The 13,717-nt window shown below is 46.3% G+C and overlaps 6 protein-coding genes across 6 annotated transcripts; 1 reads left to right on the top strand and 5 right to left on the bottom strand.

Annotated features, from left to right (window-relative positions):
- Window positions 1-926: 926 nt before the first annotated feature.
- On the bottom strand, window positions 927-1,805 carry N7482_006348 (uncharacterized protein; the record flags this gene model as incomplete). The annotated part of the gene is made up of 4 exons (XM_056688473.1): window positions 927-936; window positions 990-1,245; window positions 1,294-1,447; window positions 1,740-1,805. The coding sequence occupies 4 exons, from the start codon at window positions 1,803-1,805 to the stop codon at window positions 927-929; spliced, it is 486 nt and encodes a 161-aa protein (XP_056544028.1).
- Window positions 1,806-2,353: 548 nt separating this feature from the next.
- On the bottom strand, window positions 2,354-3,552 carry N7482_006347 (uncharacterized protein; the record flags this gene model as incomplete). The annotated part of the gene is made up of 5 exons (XM_056688472.1): window positions 2,354-2,463; window positions 2,522-2,644; window positions 2,702-2,808; window positions 2,906-3,107; window positions 3,195-3,552. 5 exons carry the CDS (start codon window positions 3,550-3,552, stop codon window positions 2,354-2,356), a joined length of 900 nt encoding a protein of 299 aa, XP_056544027.1.
- Window positions 3,553-5,897: 2,345 nt separating this feature from the next.
- On the bottom strand, window positions 5,898-8,180 carry N7482_006346 (Transcription factor; the record flags this gene model as incomplete). The annotated part of the gene is made up of 4 exons (XM_056688471.1): window positions 5,898-6,302; window positions 6,368-6,656; window positions 6,741-7,158; window positions 7,214-8,180. 4 exons carry the CDS (start codon window positions 8,178-8,180, stop codon window positions 5,898-5,900), a joined length of 2,079 nt encoding a protein of 692 aa, XP_056544026.1.
- A 1,022-nt stretch (window positions 8,181-9,202) lies between these two features.
- N7482_006345 (CRAL-TRIO domain-containing protein) lies at window positions 9,203-10,891 on the bottom strand (the record flags this gene model as incomplete). The annotated part of the gene is made up of 4 exons (XM_056688470.1): window positions 9,203-9,750; window positions 9,841-9,940; window positions 10,025-10,066; window positions 10,127-10,891. The coding sequence occupies 4 exons, from the start codon at window positions 10,889-10,891 to the stop codon at window positions 9,203-9,205; spliced, it is 1,455 nt and encodes a 484-aa protein (XP_056544025.1).
- A 1,169-nt stretch (window positions 10,892-12,060) lies between these two features.
- On the top strand, window positions 12,061-12,347 carry N7482_006344 (uncharacterized protein; the record flags this gene model as incomplete). The annotated part of the gene is made up of 2 exons (XM_056688469.1): window positions 12,061-12,194; window positions 12,254-12,347. 2 exons carry the CDS (start codon window positions 12,061-12,063, stop codon window positions 12,345-12,347), a joined length of 228 nt encoding a protein of 75 aa, XP_056544024.1.
- A 482-nt stretch (window positions 12,348-12,829) lies between these two features.
- On the bottom strand, window positions 12,830-13,492 carry N7482_006343 (GNAT family N-acetyltransferase; the record flags this gene model as incomplete). The annotated part of the gene is made up of 2 exons (XM_056688468.1): window positions 12,830-13,277; window positions 13,344-13,492. 2 exons carry the CDS (start codon window positions 13,490-13,492, stop codon window positions 12,830-12,832), a joined length of 597 nt encoding a protein of 198 aa, XP_056544023.1.
- Between the last annotated feature and the right edge of the window lie 225 nt (window positions 13,493-13,717).

Here is a 13,717-nt window from a genome sequence, read left to right as displayed (position 1 = left end):
GTATGCAATCATAACGAGTAAGATCAAACAGAACCACAATCAGATGAACGAGGTTGATGATTTTCGGCAGAAATCAGGGGGCAGCTGCTGAAAGCGACCCCCCTGCGCCACGTGTCAATATGGCCGATACTCGGCTATTACAAAGCCAGAGTTTCCCTGTAAGCTAGAATTGTATACAAAAACATAAGAAACATGGGCACTTGATGAATAAGCCCATTCTTAGTGGTAAGTTACCACTCTACATATTTCGACAAGTTTTCCTGGCTTAAGGTTGAGTATGCCGGCACATGGTATTTGCACTGTAGTACCTTGGTATGCCAAGGGGCCCACTATTTTTACTGCCGTTTAAGTTCCTCCACATCATTTCCCGTAGGAGGTTCCCAATTAATAGGGTGCTAGCTTTCGTATCCAATACCCTGCGCTCTATATACCATAAGGCGTTATTAGGTAGAGGATAGAGAATAAAGGGGAGGAGCGTGGGTTAATCTTATCGATAAAGGAAGGTATGATTAATAAAATAAGGCGGTGTATGCGGGAAGTACCCCAGTGCAAATATATTGCAACGCCACTGTACGTGCACGTGTACCACAGTCATCAGAGCGCCAAAATGCTGAATCAGCAAAATTTGAATTGGCAGAATCCGTTCTTGAATTGCTAACCTTACATATGAAGAAGCATTCTTTGTATTCTAGCAATCACTCAATCTTGAGACTCATATGGATACGCGAAAATATAAACCTGTCTTTAACCCCATGTATCTAGAGCTCTTGGTAGGCTGTGGGAGGTGAACATGACCAAAAATCCATTGGCGGAATTTCACAGCTCAACTTCCTAAGGGGCAGTCTCTTTAAGTCTTTCCCCCTCATGGCGTTGGAAATCGCGCATATCTGCTGCAAAAGACGTGAAAATGTCCATAAAGTAGTGTCTTACGATATGCTAGAAAGGTGAATTTTAGTATCAAAGAAGAGACAGATCGTGTAAAGACATACCACATCGGGATCTCCCGTAATCTCTTGTGGATCCACTCGAACGGTCGATTATAACAGTGATCCGCCTCCATCATTGCTCCTACTGATTGAGGTTCATCAAGGTATGGATTGTGGTAGAACTGCACAGCGCCTATCTCATCGGGCCACGTGATCTTTTCGAGATCTACTTCAGATTGCTCATCCCTTGGGTATGCCTTTCCTGCGTAGACTAGAACAGGGAGCTTGGTTGCATCTCGCTGGGCTGATAGGATCTCTCCTAAACGGGCAATTAGATAGGCAGGTATAAAGGAAAGGGAACATATACGGTACCGAGAGGCAGCGTTGTCAAAAGTGGACTTTTGTGCCGGATTAACCATGATTGTTGCAGCATCGTTAAATTGAAGCCACTCAGCTCGGTCATAGGGTGTGCTACGACTTCCCGAGATATCCCAGACATCAATGGTGATAGTACCGATGTTCTATTATTTATATTTATGAGATGAGGTTCTAGCAGGTCTGGTTGTTCGGAAACTGGGGCAAAAAAACTGCAAGACTAGAAATGCACCGATATTCTTAGTATATGACATCATTTTCAATACCTGTTCCGCCAAGCTTGTCGAAACATACCGTCGTGTATATGCATGGAGTGCATTCACAATTTATGGTCGGCGTGTAAACCGGCTCATATGAGCCTCTAATGATTCGAGATACCAAGCTACTCTTCAAGACTGTCAATATCTTGGAGCAATATAACCATAACCAGCTCTATACCTTGCCAACACGTGCATCGCCGACTAATGCCAGTTTGACATCCTTGCCCGGAGGAAAAAGCTTCATTATGGTATAAAAAGAGCGTGGAGGTATGTCAAAAAAATTATGGAGGATTTGCAAATAAGGCGTGGTGGGAAGAAAACAAGGGAGGAGAAATAATGGGCCCCCGAGGGCAGCAGTGCACTTAAGTATGTAAGTAGGAGTGCGCGTGACCCAAGAACCGTCCCGCCTGATTACATACAATATTAAAGCATTTTGATCTAACATAGTAGATTGAAGGTGGAAAGAGACCTGCTCATCGCTTTTTCACCGACACATAGAAATTGAAAAGGGAACGAGGTACGGTGGTGCATATACAGTATCATAGTTTCATGTTAAATATACCTCTTATGGAGCTAAAGACGTACTAAAACATAAACAGACTATTATAAAGAGCGTTCTAGTATCGTGGGTTAAATATAGTATTCAATTCAAACTCAGCTCACACATATCGCAATATTTTCCGCGCATCAAGCCTAAGAGCTTTGAGTTCAAATTGAATTCAAAAAGTACTATAACAGGAGCTGGCAAATCAGAGTTCACATCTCAAGTGACAGTACACGGCCTTGTTGAATTCACGTGGGTTGTTCCTCTGGACCGGTTGGAGTATTGACCTCGTCGGGAAGTTTGTCCAGCAATTTTGCCAACGTTTCGCCATTACTCTCATAGTTGTTCATATAGATCGCTACATAGCAGGATAATTAGAAGCTAGATATTTAGCAGTATTAAAGTAGGAAACTCACCTCGTGCGATCATCGCGAATGTGTCACAATTCTTCCATCTCGCAGGGTTATGGTTGTTGGCAAGTTTTGTGCAATCGGTATACCTGTATTGCTCAGGTATTCCCTTGGCAATTTGGCCCGGAACTGAAAACTCGGATTAGGTGATGAACTAAAAAGGTGTTATATACTGAAAATACTTACATTGTTGCTGGTTATCTGTATGAATGAGCTCATGCACAAACACTGAGCTGATAGCCAACCCGGTAACACCAATCGTGAGGCTCTGCTCGCCATTCTTGTTTCTCTCACTGAAATTTGGAGTTTTGAATAGTGTGGGAATTGAGTTCTTGCAAAGAAGGACTCGTTTCTTATCGCTGGTGCCAAACGAAAGTCCAATTACTTTACCATGGTTTCTGCTTTTTTCCTTTGGCATCCCCCGCGCCAAGCATAAACTCTCGTCCTGTAGATGTGTCTTGCCACAAATTAAATTGGTCTGATGGTGGGTTCTGAAACTGTTCGTCTCCATAATAGACTCTTAAATGTTTTGTATCTTCTGCATCTGGATCTGCGAATTGTCCCGTGGCATTAGCCACATCGCCCGTAGCAGCTATATCCAATTACGTTGAGCCCCATCCTCCTATCCTTGATTAGAAAGAGACGGTCAATAAATATATATAATATTGAAACAACTTACAGTAAATTGCCTCCCACGTCGTTGTGTCGACATTGCCAAGCAGTCCCTTCACAATATTTACCACCCTTTCTTTTCCATTTTGATCGCACCATTGTTGCAATCCATCATCCGATTGCTTGCAGTCACACCCAGAGTCAGGCCCTGAGTCGAAATTATCAGGTGATGCACAAATTGCTGCGGTCTTCGCAGTATTTTGTAAAACCAGCACCGCTTCTTCCATTCTCGCTTTCATATGTGCAACATGCTTGGCGCCACTTCCTGCTTTATTTTCCACGTCTTTGCTACACGTTCCATCTACATGGTATGCAAGGGATCTTGTAGCTGTTGCAAGGAGGAAGGCTGGAGTGAAGAGCTTCATGATCTTCAAAAGGCCAAGCAAGTACTCATTGTATTTGGAAAAGCGAATTCGACTTCAACATAGGCGGTGGTAAAGAAGAAAAGAAGAAGAACGATGCGTTCTCACTTCCTAGGCTCGGATTCTACAGTGGTCATTATACTTATTCTATATACAGATTTTCTCTCTTAGATAACCATTGTAAGTTAACTACCTACTAGCTCGCGAAGATGACAAATTGGACTACTAGCGCGACCCGAGTACGGGAGTTATGTAGTCACGGGCGACCTGGTGAACACCATATCCCACATTTCAACCACAAATATAATTATTAGCTAATCGGATCCCAGAATGAACGTTAAGCTTCATGGACTTGCTGATATGGTTAGGACCGCGTGATGATTGTATTGACTTCGTGAAAAAATTTCCTATAAGGGGTAAGCTAATGTCAACTCAAATAGGTTTGAATCTTGCGTAGTCATATTTCCTCTCTATCGCAATGGAATTGGGTATAGATAATTCCTTAGCCTAGCTAAGCCTCCTATTACATTTGTATGCAAATTTCATAGTGCCAGCACATTATCATTCCAACCTAGATAGGCATTGGCTCTAACTATGTATTATACTATGAAGCCTAAAGCAGTAACAGTTGCTGGTCCATCGACAATAACAAATACCCCTACGAGACACTTCTCATCGAGTGGAATACTGTTGTAGGACCAAGCTACTCTATCCTGAGTGGATACTACAACTGTGTTGCCACACTAGATACCGAGCTACTGCCGAACATGACCATTGGTTGTACTTTTCTACTATTTAGTTAAGAGCCACGATAGCTATTACTCTATTGAGACATCCTATAGTATTTTGGCAGCAAACTCCTTGTCCTAGGATCTTAATATTCGTTCCAATTGCAGTGGACTTTGGGCGAAATATTTTATTTGCGTTGGTGTTGAGATAACGATGTGCACTTGGACGATATGTGTTGCTTAATATATACGAGAGAAATCGATGATTTGGGAAACGCCAAATGCCACACACATGGAGCATGGATATATAAACGCCAATTCATCATCGCGTCCGCGAAATTTCCCAACATAGATTCAAGTTAAGGGCTTGATTACTACGCCAAGGTGGACTATAGGCCAAATATCACTGATGCTCGTTCTCGACGGACTTTGGTACTCAGTCTACCTATCGTTCCCCAAAGCCACCTGTAATTGCCTTCCGATCCCCTTTGACCTGTCTAAACAAAGCTCAAGGCTGCGTCCTCCGAACAGCTATATTACAATAACGCTGTCTCTACGACTATATTATAAAAATCCCAGATATGTAGGTCACAATGGTACTCACCATAATGGGGAACAATTCTATGTATCATCGCCAGTGTTCGATCCCGAAGTCCAAGCCTTCACAAAGCACCCTGAACTAAATGATTGGTCTTCTCCTTTACCTAACAGGAACCCTCGAACCAAAAACTGCTATACTTCAGCCTACGCCGGCATAGCTGAAGAAAATGAGTTATAAAATAATTTGGCCAGGTCTACATATAAGTCTAGGATTAAGCTTAGCCGTATAGTCTAGACCTTACAAGCTTTGATTCGGGATCATTAGGTGCGCCCGTATACGCACCACTACAAATTGATTCTTAGCCATAGTAATTGCGATAGAGGGCCACCTAAACCTATCCGCAGCATTCTACAAGAAATGGAACATAATAATATCTCTACAGATTCGGGGACTCTTCATGCTGCCCTGCAGGTATGAACCAGCTTTAGGTTATAATTAATTTATTTACCTAGAAAAGGAGGGTCTTTTTGACGCATGACCGAACGATAGACTTAGAGATCACCTGAGGGACGTGTGACTAAAGGAAGCAGCTGACTTGACTAACCGGATTGGGCCTGTTTGCGAGGGAGCCCTCTTCATAATAGCGGACAACCCCCCAATAGTTTCTTCCTTCTTCACTTTAGTTGTTCCGTTGAATGCACCTGGTTCTTTTCCAGCTTGGCTCCTTCGTAACAGTCTTAGTAGAGTTATATAACTATGGGGCAACGCCCAGGGGACCATAAAGGACTATAAGGAAGTATAGTGTGGTCCTAGCTACTATTAAGGAAGCCTTAAGACTGGATAGTCCGGTCCCGGTCCTTGCCAAGGCCAAGCTCTAGTCTATAGATTAAGTTGACGCCCAGAATGTGATGTCCGCCGAATATGGTTCTAAGTCAAAGCTGGAACTGCCAAAGTAGTAGGCGCTGGACGGGCAAATGCCTCCGCTGACATTGTAAGGGCACCTATAACAGTGCTGGGGGAACTAGGTTCGAAAACAGAACTAGCGGTTGGCGGTCTTGGTTATCAAATCAATGGCATATCTAACTGAAATTAACCCAGCCCAGCCATGAATCCTGTCGCTGCTCCACGGACCCATCTAACCACCCCAGGAAAGCCTGTCTGTCCGCTATATCAACATCTTCGAGAAGATTTTCGATGGCCGATGTATCTGGGGGTGTCTCTAATGAGTTCAACATGGGGGAAGAAATATCGACCGACAGCACTTGATCAAGCACGTGACGAATAATTCTCTGGCCCTGCTGAGAGACTTGATAATTTCCCTCATTACTTTGAATAACATGATCAAGATAGGACGCAAAGATGCTGAGATTCTGAATGATTTCCGACCGGGGAAAGGCCGTTTCAATGGCTGACAAAGTGGACCGAGACCGCCGAAGAAGCTCCGCGGAAAGAATACCAGCTGCGGGTAATCCAACATAGCACATCTGAGGAAAATATTACTTCTCAATCAAAGTAGTTTTCAAATACCAAACGGTGTCAGGATACATACATTCCACCCTAAATCTAGTAGAGGATATCCGGATAGCGTCGACTTTCCCACCATTGTTAGCAATGTGCTTAAAATCTCCCGAGATGTAGTGATTATCCCGCTAGGCTGGGCCTGAGTCCGCTTTTGCAGAATTCGATAAAGAAGTAGGTCGTCGTAGAGAAAGTCCAAATGTAAAGAAAACAGTAGCCCATCTTCTACAGCGGGTGCGTTTATAGTGCCTCTGGTCGGATTCCAGTGAAGGAATTCAGGAAGGTCTAATCGCATTCGGCGATTTTCCTCCGAGAGCCGCCTTATCAAAGTCAGTGGGGAAGGGCAAATACTGCGATTTACCGAGTGCTAAAGAAGGGGGTAAGATATTTCATCGACAACTCACTCGACTCTCCGCTGTATATTCTCGATTCGGCAACTCAGTGACAGCTCCAGAATCTTCTCGCGTTGAATAGATCTAAAAAGATTGATGCGCGCCCAAGCACCCTTTGTCAGTGTCCCCTCATGATTCCACCCGCCATTCTTCTCTAGACGCGCAAGTGCAGCTGCACGAACTTCTGCTGATGCGAAAATTTCCTCGAAGCTAAGGTCCAGTGGCATTGCAATGTCACAATATCGCCAGCTAATAAGTGGCGGTCGACCCAAGAATGTTGCTAAGATTTTATCCATTATGAACGCTGCGACCATGGTCCGCTTTCGTAGCTCGGTAAGAAAGAATGGCACATCGCTGCTAGAATCCTGATGAAGACCAAGTGCGAAAACGGTCGTCGAAAGCTCGCCTAGCTTTCGCCACGGTCGGTTATCTAGCATGTTGATTCTTTAGGTCCGGGAGAAAGGCATAGGATTGGAACTGCTCACCACTTTCCCCATACACGACCGTCAAGAGCACAGTGTGGTGCACCAGGAGCCAGCTTACAAGATCATTGAGGATTCCAGCACTGTCACAGAACTGAAGACAGATATCACTGACGGTACTGGCCGTTGTGGCCAAGCTCTTTGAGTCCAATGAGCCAGGCTGCTTGAATATTGGGTCAGCATCAGATATCCATTGAGTTGCAAGGCCCGCAATGCAGAATAACAATCCGACTACTTCCCATCGCACCGATGCTGCAAAGACAAAGTCCGGCCATGACATCCCTGGGTGGACAAGGAATGGACGAGTATTGGCCTGAAACAATTGTCGAGACATTAGCAACGCACGATCACTTTCGTCATCGAATTCCTTCTCCAGTGAGCCCCATTTATCTTCCACAATTTTGAAAATCGCGTCTGTAATCTGCCAACCCAAAAACCACCCCTCCCAGATCTTGAATCGAGCAGTGACGACCTTTCTGTAGAATGGGAGATCCCTCAGGAGCATCAGAATTTGTGCACCCAAATGGACTCTCTCTGAGTCGATGACTATAGAGTTCGTTTGATTATGAGCAGCCTCGTCAATTGAAAGCAAATTTCCACTGTTCGTGTCCGTGAGAGCGTCCGAATAGCTCGTGTGCCCTAAGAACCCCGGGGCCGAAAGGGACAGCTTCTTTTGATCCCAGGTCACACCTGCAGCCTGTACGCTCACACTCTGTCCTCGATGCAAGCGATGCGTGATCTGCCTCGTCCTGCGAGTTCGCGGAATATCAGGTCGTGTCAGAGGTGCCGGATGATAAAGACACTGGTCTTGCAAGCCTCGGCGGTCACATCGGCCGCAAATAGGGACGGTTTGGTCACATCGTAGCTTTGCCTTACGACATGGCTCACAGGATGATAACTGACCGTTCCGGCGAGTGCTCGTCATTGCTGCGGCGCGGGGAATGTGTAGCAGATGACAGTGAACCGCCATCACAAAATGGTAGCATCGGAGCTCGGAGTTCAACTATGATGACTCATCCCCCACCCTTCGAACCAAATTGACTCCGAGCTCCGGGGCAAACAAAGTTGAAACGTGCAGCTGGTGATCACAAATAGAAAGCAGTCGGTATTGTGGTGCTCATTTTGATTTTGCTTTCCATCACCGGGCCATATGCCCCGGTTTGGTTCTTGACTATAAGTACGGGGCCAAAAACTAAAGCAGCTGTATCAATTGTCCAACTCCAAGCCTAATAATCATGTCGTTTTCCCTCCGCAACTATCTTTCAAAGTTAAAGTTCTCCGGGGTCAGCACCGATGGTCTAGTTATTCTCATGCTAGGAGCTAACTCTCTTGGAGATACAGGCTACATCACCACCCAGTACGGATAGGCAGGCATTACTGTCCTCCCCGAAGTTGGCAGATGAAGCATCGGAATCCACTGGAAAGGTTATAGATATGAATCTACTTTCCTTGGAAAAGGAACGGTACAGTAAGAATAGTCGTTGGAATGAAACCAGGTGCAACATACTGACCATCAACAGCAATGACATCGGCCATATCTCGAATATGATCATGTCTGCATCAAGTCTCACCCACCACATTTGGAATTTGGTGACTTGCAGAATAAAGGATACAGCCACTAAGTTGCCACTGTTGGAGCATCGATATTTGTTATGAACCTTATGAATCGTATGAAACAACACCCATCTCCCAACCTGAACTAGGGGTTTTTGCCTCGATCACATGCGAGCAAGGAATTTGCTCGTTTTTTTCAAACATGTCGCATGCCGTAACCTGATAACCGGCGTGTCTTGATCGATCTATTTAGTCTGTGAAATCTTTCTTGGCGGGCTCTTATTTAGCTCATATCTGGTTAGTATTGTATTAAAAGTGCTAGACATGTCTGTTTTGTGTGCTCGACCAGCGTGAAAGGTTGCATCATATATATTGTTGTAGAGCAAATTCCAACCTGTCTAGCACATGGATATAACACATTCTTCACGTTACAAGCATCTATGCAACAGCTGTCTGTGCCGCGTTACCATTCACGGCTTCTAAATATTCAACTTCCGATGCCTTGGTTGTCTCGTGGGGCATGATCTCCATAATCTCTTCATTCTTCGGATAGAAATCGATTTTCCCGCCCTCCTGAATGACTCGCATCCGGTCAAGACAGAGACGGGCCCGGGTATATGGATCAAGTTTCCAGTGATTGACTCGGAGTCGCTCTGCCAGGTATGCTCGTTGGCTCTCCGCGGTTTGAATTTTAGCCTTATCCTTTGCGTTGGCCGCTTGAATCCATTCCGACGTAGCTGCCAGGAACTCCTCGCCGATTTGCTGACGTTCGCGAGTCAGCGCATCCCGGGTGGTAGTATCCTCCATTTTGTGGTTCTCATTCTCTTGTGGCTCCATATACTCGTATTCCCATTTCTCAGAGCCACCAAGCTCCTCAACAAGCTGGTCCCGAGAGATGAACTTAGCAAGATCGTCCGTGCTGTTTGTAAAATTCACTTTTGCAGCGATATCAGGGTCCATCCAGCCTCGAATGATTCGCCAAATGCCTGGTGGTCAGTAAGCATATGTTATTTCGCGAACTTTCCAGTTCTTCATTTGGAAGCTGAAGCATTGCATAGGCACGGCAGTAGACGCACCTGAAAATACCCAAGGAGCATTATGGATCAACAGGACACCTAGAGATTCTGGGTAGTTGGCTTCGAAACACTTGAGAATAAACTTCACGGGTGGGTATTCCTAAAAAATGCAAAATTCGCCTTCTCAGTATGTCACCTTTGATGTAGTGTCTCTAGTGCGATTATGAATGTTGGCTATGCATACCATGTTGGAGAGTCCGAATCCAGTCATGTCGAATACCACCGCCTATAACTGGGTGTCAATAAGAGGGTGGCGAATATCAGGACAGAGCATGCCTTGACTTACAGCAGTCTCAACAGGAGGAGAAAGGGTTAGTCTAACAGACTCGATGACATGGACAATGTACCTCTCGAGTGTTTCCTCGCTTTGAGCTCCCGGTTTGTGCAGGCGAACCTTGATCACCACGATTGGTCGGCCCAGCTTGTCTGTTCCATGAACATAGGCTTTTCCCATGCGCATCTGTGCGAGAAAATCTTTCCCAGCCTTCTGCTCGCCCACATTGGCACTGTTTCTCTCTTGCTGCAATGCATGAAGCTCGCCCTTGGCCATCACGTCATCGTCTACGTGCATCTCCTTGACTCGCCAAACAATCGCTTCCATCATCATCGCAAAGGCTTTGGAAACATCCCATTTGCGGGCGCGAAGAAATCGGAGCAACATGGCATCGGGGTGATCATGCTTGAGCAAGTTCATGACGCCCGTGCGAAGCTCGGGGGGGCTAATTGCCGACAGGGCTTTCTGGATCGTTCTGGTGTCCTGGGCGCCGATGCCGATCTGTTTTAGTTGCGCAATGAGCTTCTGCTGGTGCGGTGATTTGGCCACACTGGCAGTGGTCATTTCAGAGACATTGCTTTGGGTGCGACTGAGCAGGGAATGTCGTCGCTGAGGCTGAGACGGGCTAGCGGGCTCTTCGGCGCAGCCCCTGGGCGATTCGTCACCCGAGGGCAGATCGGCTGCCTTCAGCAGCACTGACCATAGCTTTTGAAGCTTGACTTCCTGGTCCTGGTTGATGTTGCCCAGGAAGCCAGGTTTCGGTCCATCCGCAGCCATTGTTGCGCGGTGTCTCAGTTTCGGGTCAACGAACCACGTATCGAACGTATCGGAGCTGAGCGCGATGGGAATGACGATTCGTACTGCGGAAGGAGTCACGGGTTTCAATTGAATGGCGAACTGTCCGAGAAAGCCGTCTGGACGAGGGTAGGCTTCGCCAGATAATATAGGCCTCGTCAATTCCCCCTGAGATCGTCGCTAATCCACATGAAACCCCTCACCCTCGTCGCATCCTGGGTCTGCCTCGGTCCCCAGATCGCCCAAATAGTGGGGGAAACAAGGTCCATGCACCCCTCCTGGTGGTTTTGCCGTGGCGATCGCCCGATCGTGGGCAATGATCAACTGTCCCGCCCACTGGTTCCCCGGATTTTGCCAGTGAACTGCCGTCGTTCGGAGGCCTCGGGCCCTCGGTCGCAGGCCAACCAACGGGAAAACACATGCACCTGCAGCCCCCACAAGACTTGGAATTGCAGCGAGTTTCACGTCACTGGTATGGTTTTCGGCCGGTGAGCTGGAGAGATGAAATTGCAGTGATGCTCACCCGGCTCAGTCGATCACCCACAAATTGCAGTATAATTTCTGCCTGTCCCTGTAACTCGCAGGGGCTCGCCTCGTCGGGACTTCCCCGCTGGAGGGCACAATCTAGCCAAAGCAACAATCATCAATCCCAGAAACCCCTAGGCGCCGTGATATATTGAGATTCTTGGGCCCCTTCATTACAGCCTATAGAAAAACCGCAACATCCTTTTCTTGAAGGTCAACAAGTCAATGTCCCAGTGTAGCCTCGCCAATGAGTGGAAACAAAACACAGGGTGCTTTTCAGGATGGCCAAGAGTGCAAGTGGTCTGGCGATTAGAGTAAGACCGACTTGTGAAATACGAAGTCATATCCAGCTCAAGGCCGAGCAAGACAGATAGATTCCACCAAGGGCCAATTTTTTCTTGCTTAATTTGGTGCATTGTCGGTTTCAATGAGCAAAAGTGGTTAGGGCTTAGGAGCCACTTCAAAGCAAAAGACGCTCCATGTGTGCAGATCCCACGCCCCTATTTGCAATATGTCTCAGACTTGGTAATCATTAAAGGTTTATTTTCCCGCTTTTCGATTTCTTTCTTGTCTACCCTCTCTTTGAATCTGATTTAGAGTGTGAGGACCATTTCTGCGATCGCAAAATGGCGCTTTCTAAGTGCGATGCCGTGGTGAACCCGCCTTTCGAGTCGGGTGTGCTGTTCCCCTGGATTCCATCTGCCATGAACGTCGCCAAAGTCAACAATGGCACAAGCGCGTCTAGCGGAGACTATTACGTGTACATACCTAATTCAAATCTACTTATTAGAATTGAGGGTTGAGCTGACGCATATACAGCGATCTACAGACCGCCGTTGGCAACCGTGGCAATACTATATCTCAATCTTTGAAACATCTCGAGCCTCGCACAGAATATATGTTCGGCGTATAAGTCCAAGTCCCATCTGCCTCCGGCTCCGAACATTCCGCTATTTACGCCTACACGGGACGCAATGCGACTGTGGGGAGGATTACCTCCTCGCAATTGTTCACAATTGGCGAATGTAAATCCATCACCGGAAGCTATTCGCCGAAAAGGACAGAGGATACTTTGAACATCATCGCAAGCTGCGACCCTGAGGATTCTTCAGTTACAGGCCATGTCTGGATTGATGATGTGATCTTCACTGGAAATGGGAATTGTGGACCCGTGTTGGACTAGAGAAGTTATCAGAACAAGAAATAACCTTATAGGCTAAGAATCCCGCCCATGGAGCATTTTTGGTCTAGCGGTATTATGCCCCATATTTTGGTGCGACAGAATTATCTCAAACACAAGCTTTTCTAGCTGTACTTGGCCAATGCCACCACCATACGCTACAACCCATGCTTCCAAAAGCAAAGCAACGTAAAAGAGGACCACATATATTTCTGTTAACACTTCTGTAAGGCCCAAATTAATAGCTTATCTCCCTCAAAGCAGAACTCAGAAACAACCTCGAACCCACATTTCCTAAGAACCTTACAGCTTGCTTCATTTGCCTTCTCACAAATAGCATAAACCTTTTCTTCATTTCCATTACAATCATCAACACTTCTCCTCGGGAGGTCCCACCACATCTTTAGCATCATTCGTAGTGCCTCCGTCGCGAAGCCCTTCCCCCATGATTCAGGAAGTAGAGAGTATCCAATCTCAGGGCACGGATCTAGCGTATTGACGCTAACATAGCCAACTAGCTGCTCCTGTGATTTGGGGATAGACTTGTCCAGAATCGCAAAAGTAAAGGAGCATCCAATGATATCTAAGGGACCCTCGGCAAAAGTTTTACTTGACATCCATTGACGAGTTTCTTCGATAGATTTGAATGGCTCCTTGGGGTGGCTAATTCAATTAGTAATCTTTTTGAGAAAATGGCTTATCTGATTATGGTAGACAGGAAACGCGTACTTTGTCTTCGCCAATTCCGGTCGAGAAGGAATAGCTAACAGTGCAGCGGCATCAGAGTCACAGATTGGCCGAAGCAGCAGGCGCTCGCTTTCGGCGAAGTTGTTGGAAGACGGGATATTCACATAGACGGGCTGACACGGTAACTCCATTGATGACTTTGATGATACGCATGTGGTATTGGGTTCGAAATTCTACCAAACCACGCTGGAAGATTGATTGACTCGCTGTGAAGTACAATGAAAAAGAAAATCGGACACGTCTCTTGTGGAAAATGGCCGGAGCAGACAGAATTCGATGGATCGAACTTGGGCATCTGATTGGACAATATTTGCTTAAGCTTGTACCCGCTAAACCAATCTTGGAGCCCACGTTTC

The sequence above is a fragment of the Penicillium canariense genome (genome assembly GCF_028826845.1).
Source record: "Penicillium canariense strain IBT 26290 chromosome Unknown utg000003l_segment0_segment0, whole genome shotgun sequence".
Taxonomy (NCBI): Eukaryota; Fungi; Ascomycota; class Eurotiomycetes; order Eurotiales; family Aspergillaceae; genus Penicillium; species Penicillium canariense.
The sequence above is the reverse complement of the archived record's forward strand: the minus strand, read 5'-3'. Positions and strand labels throughout refer to the sequence as shown.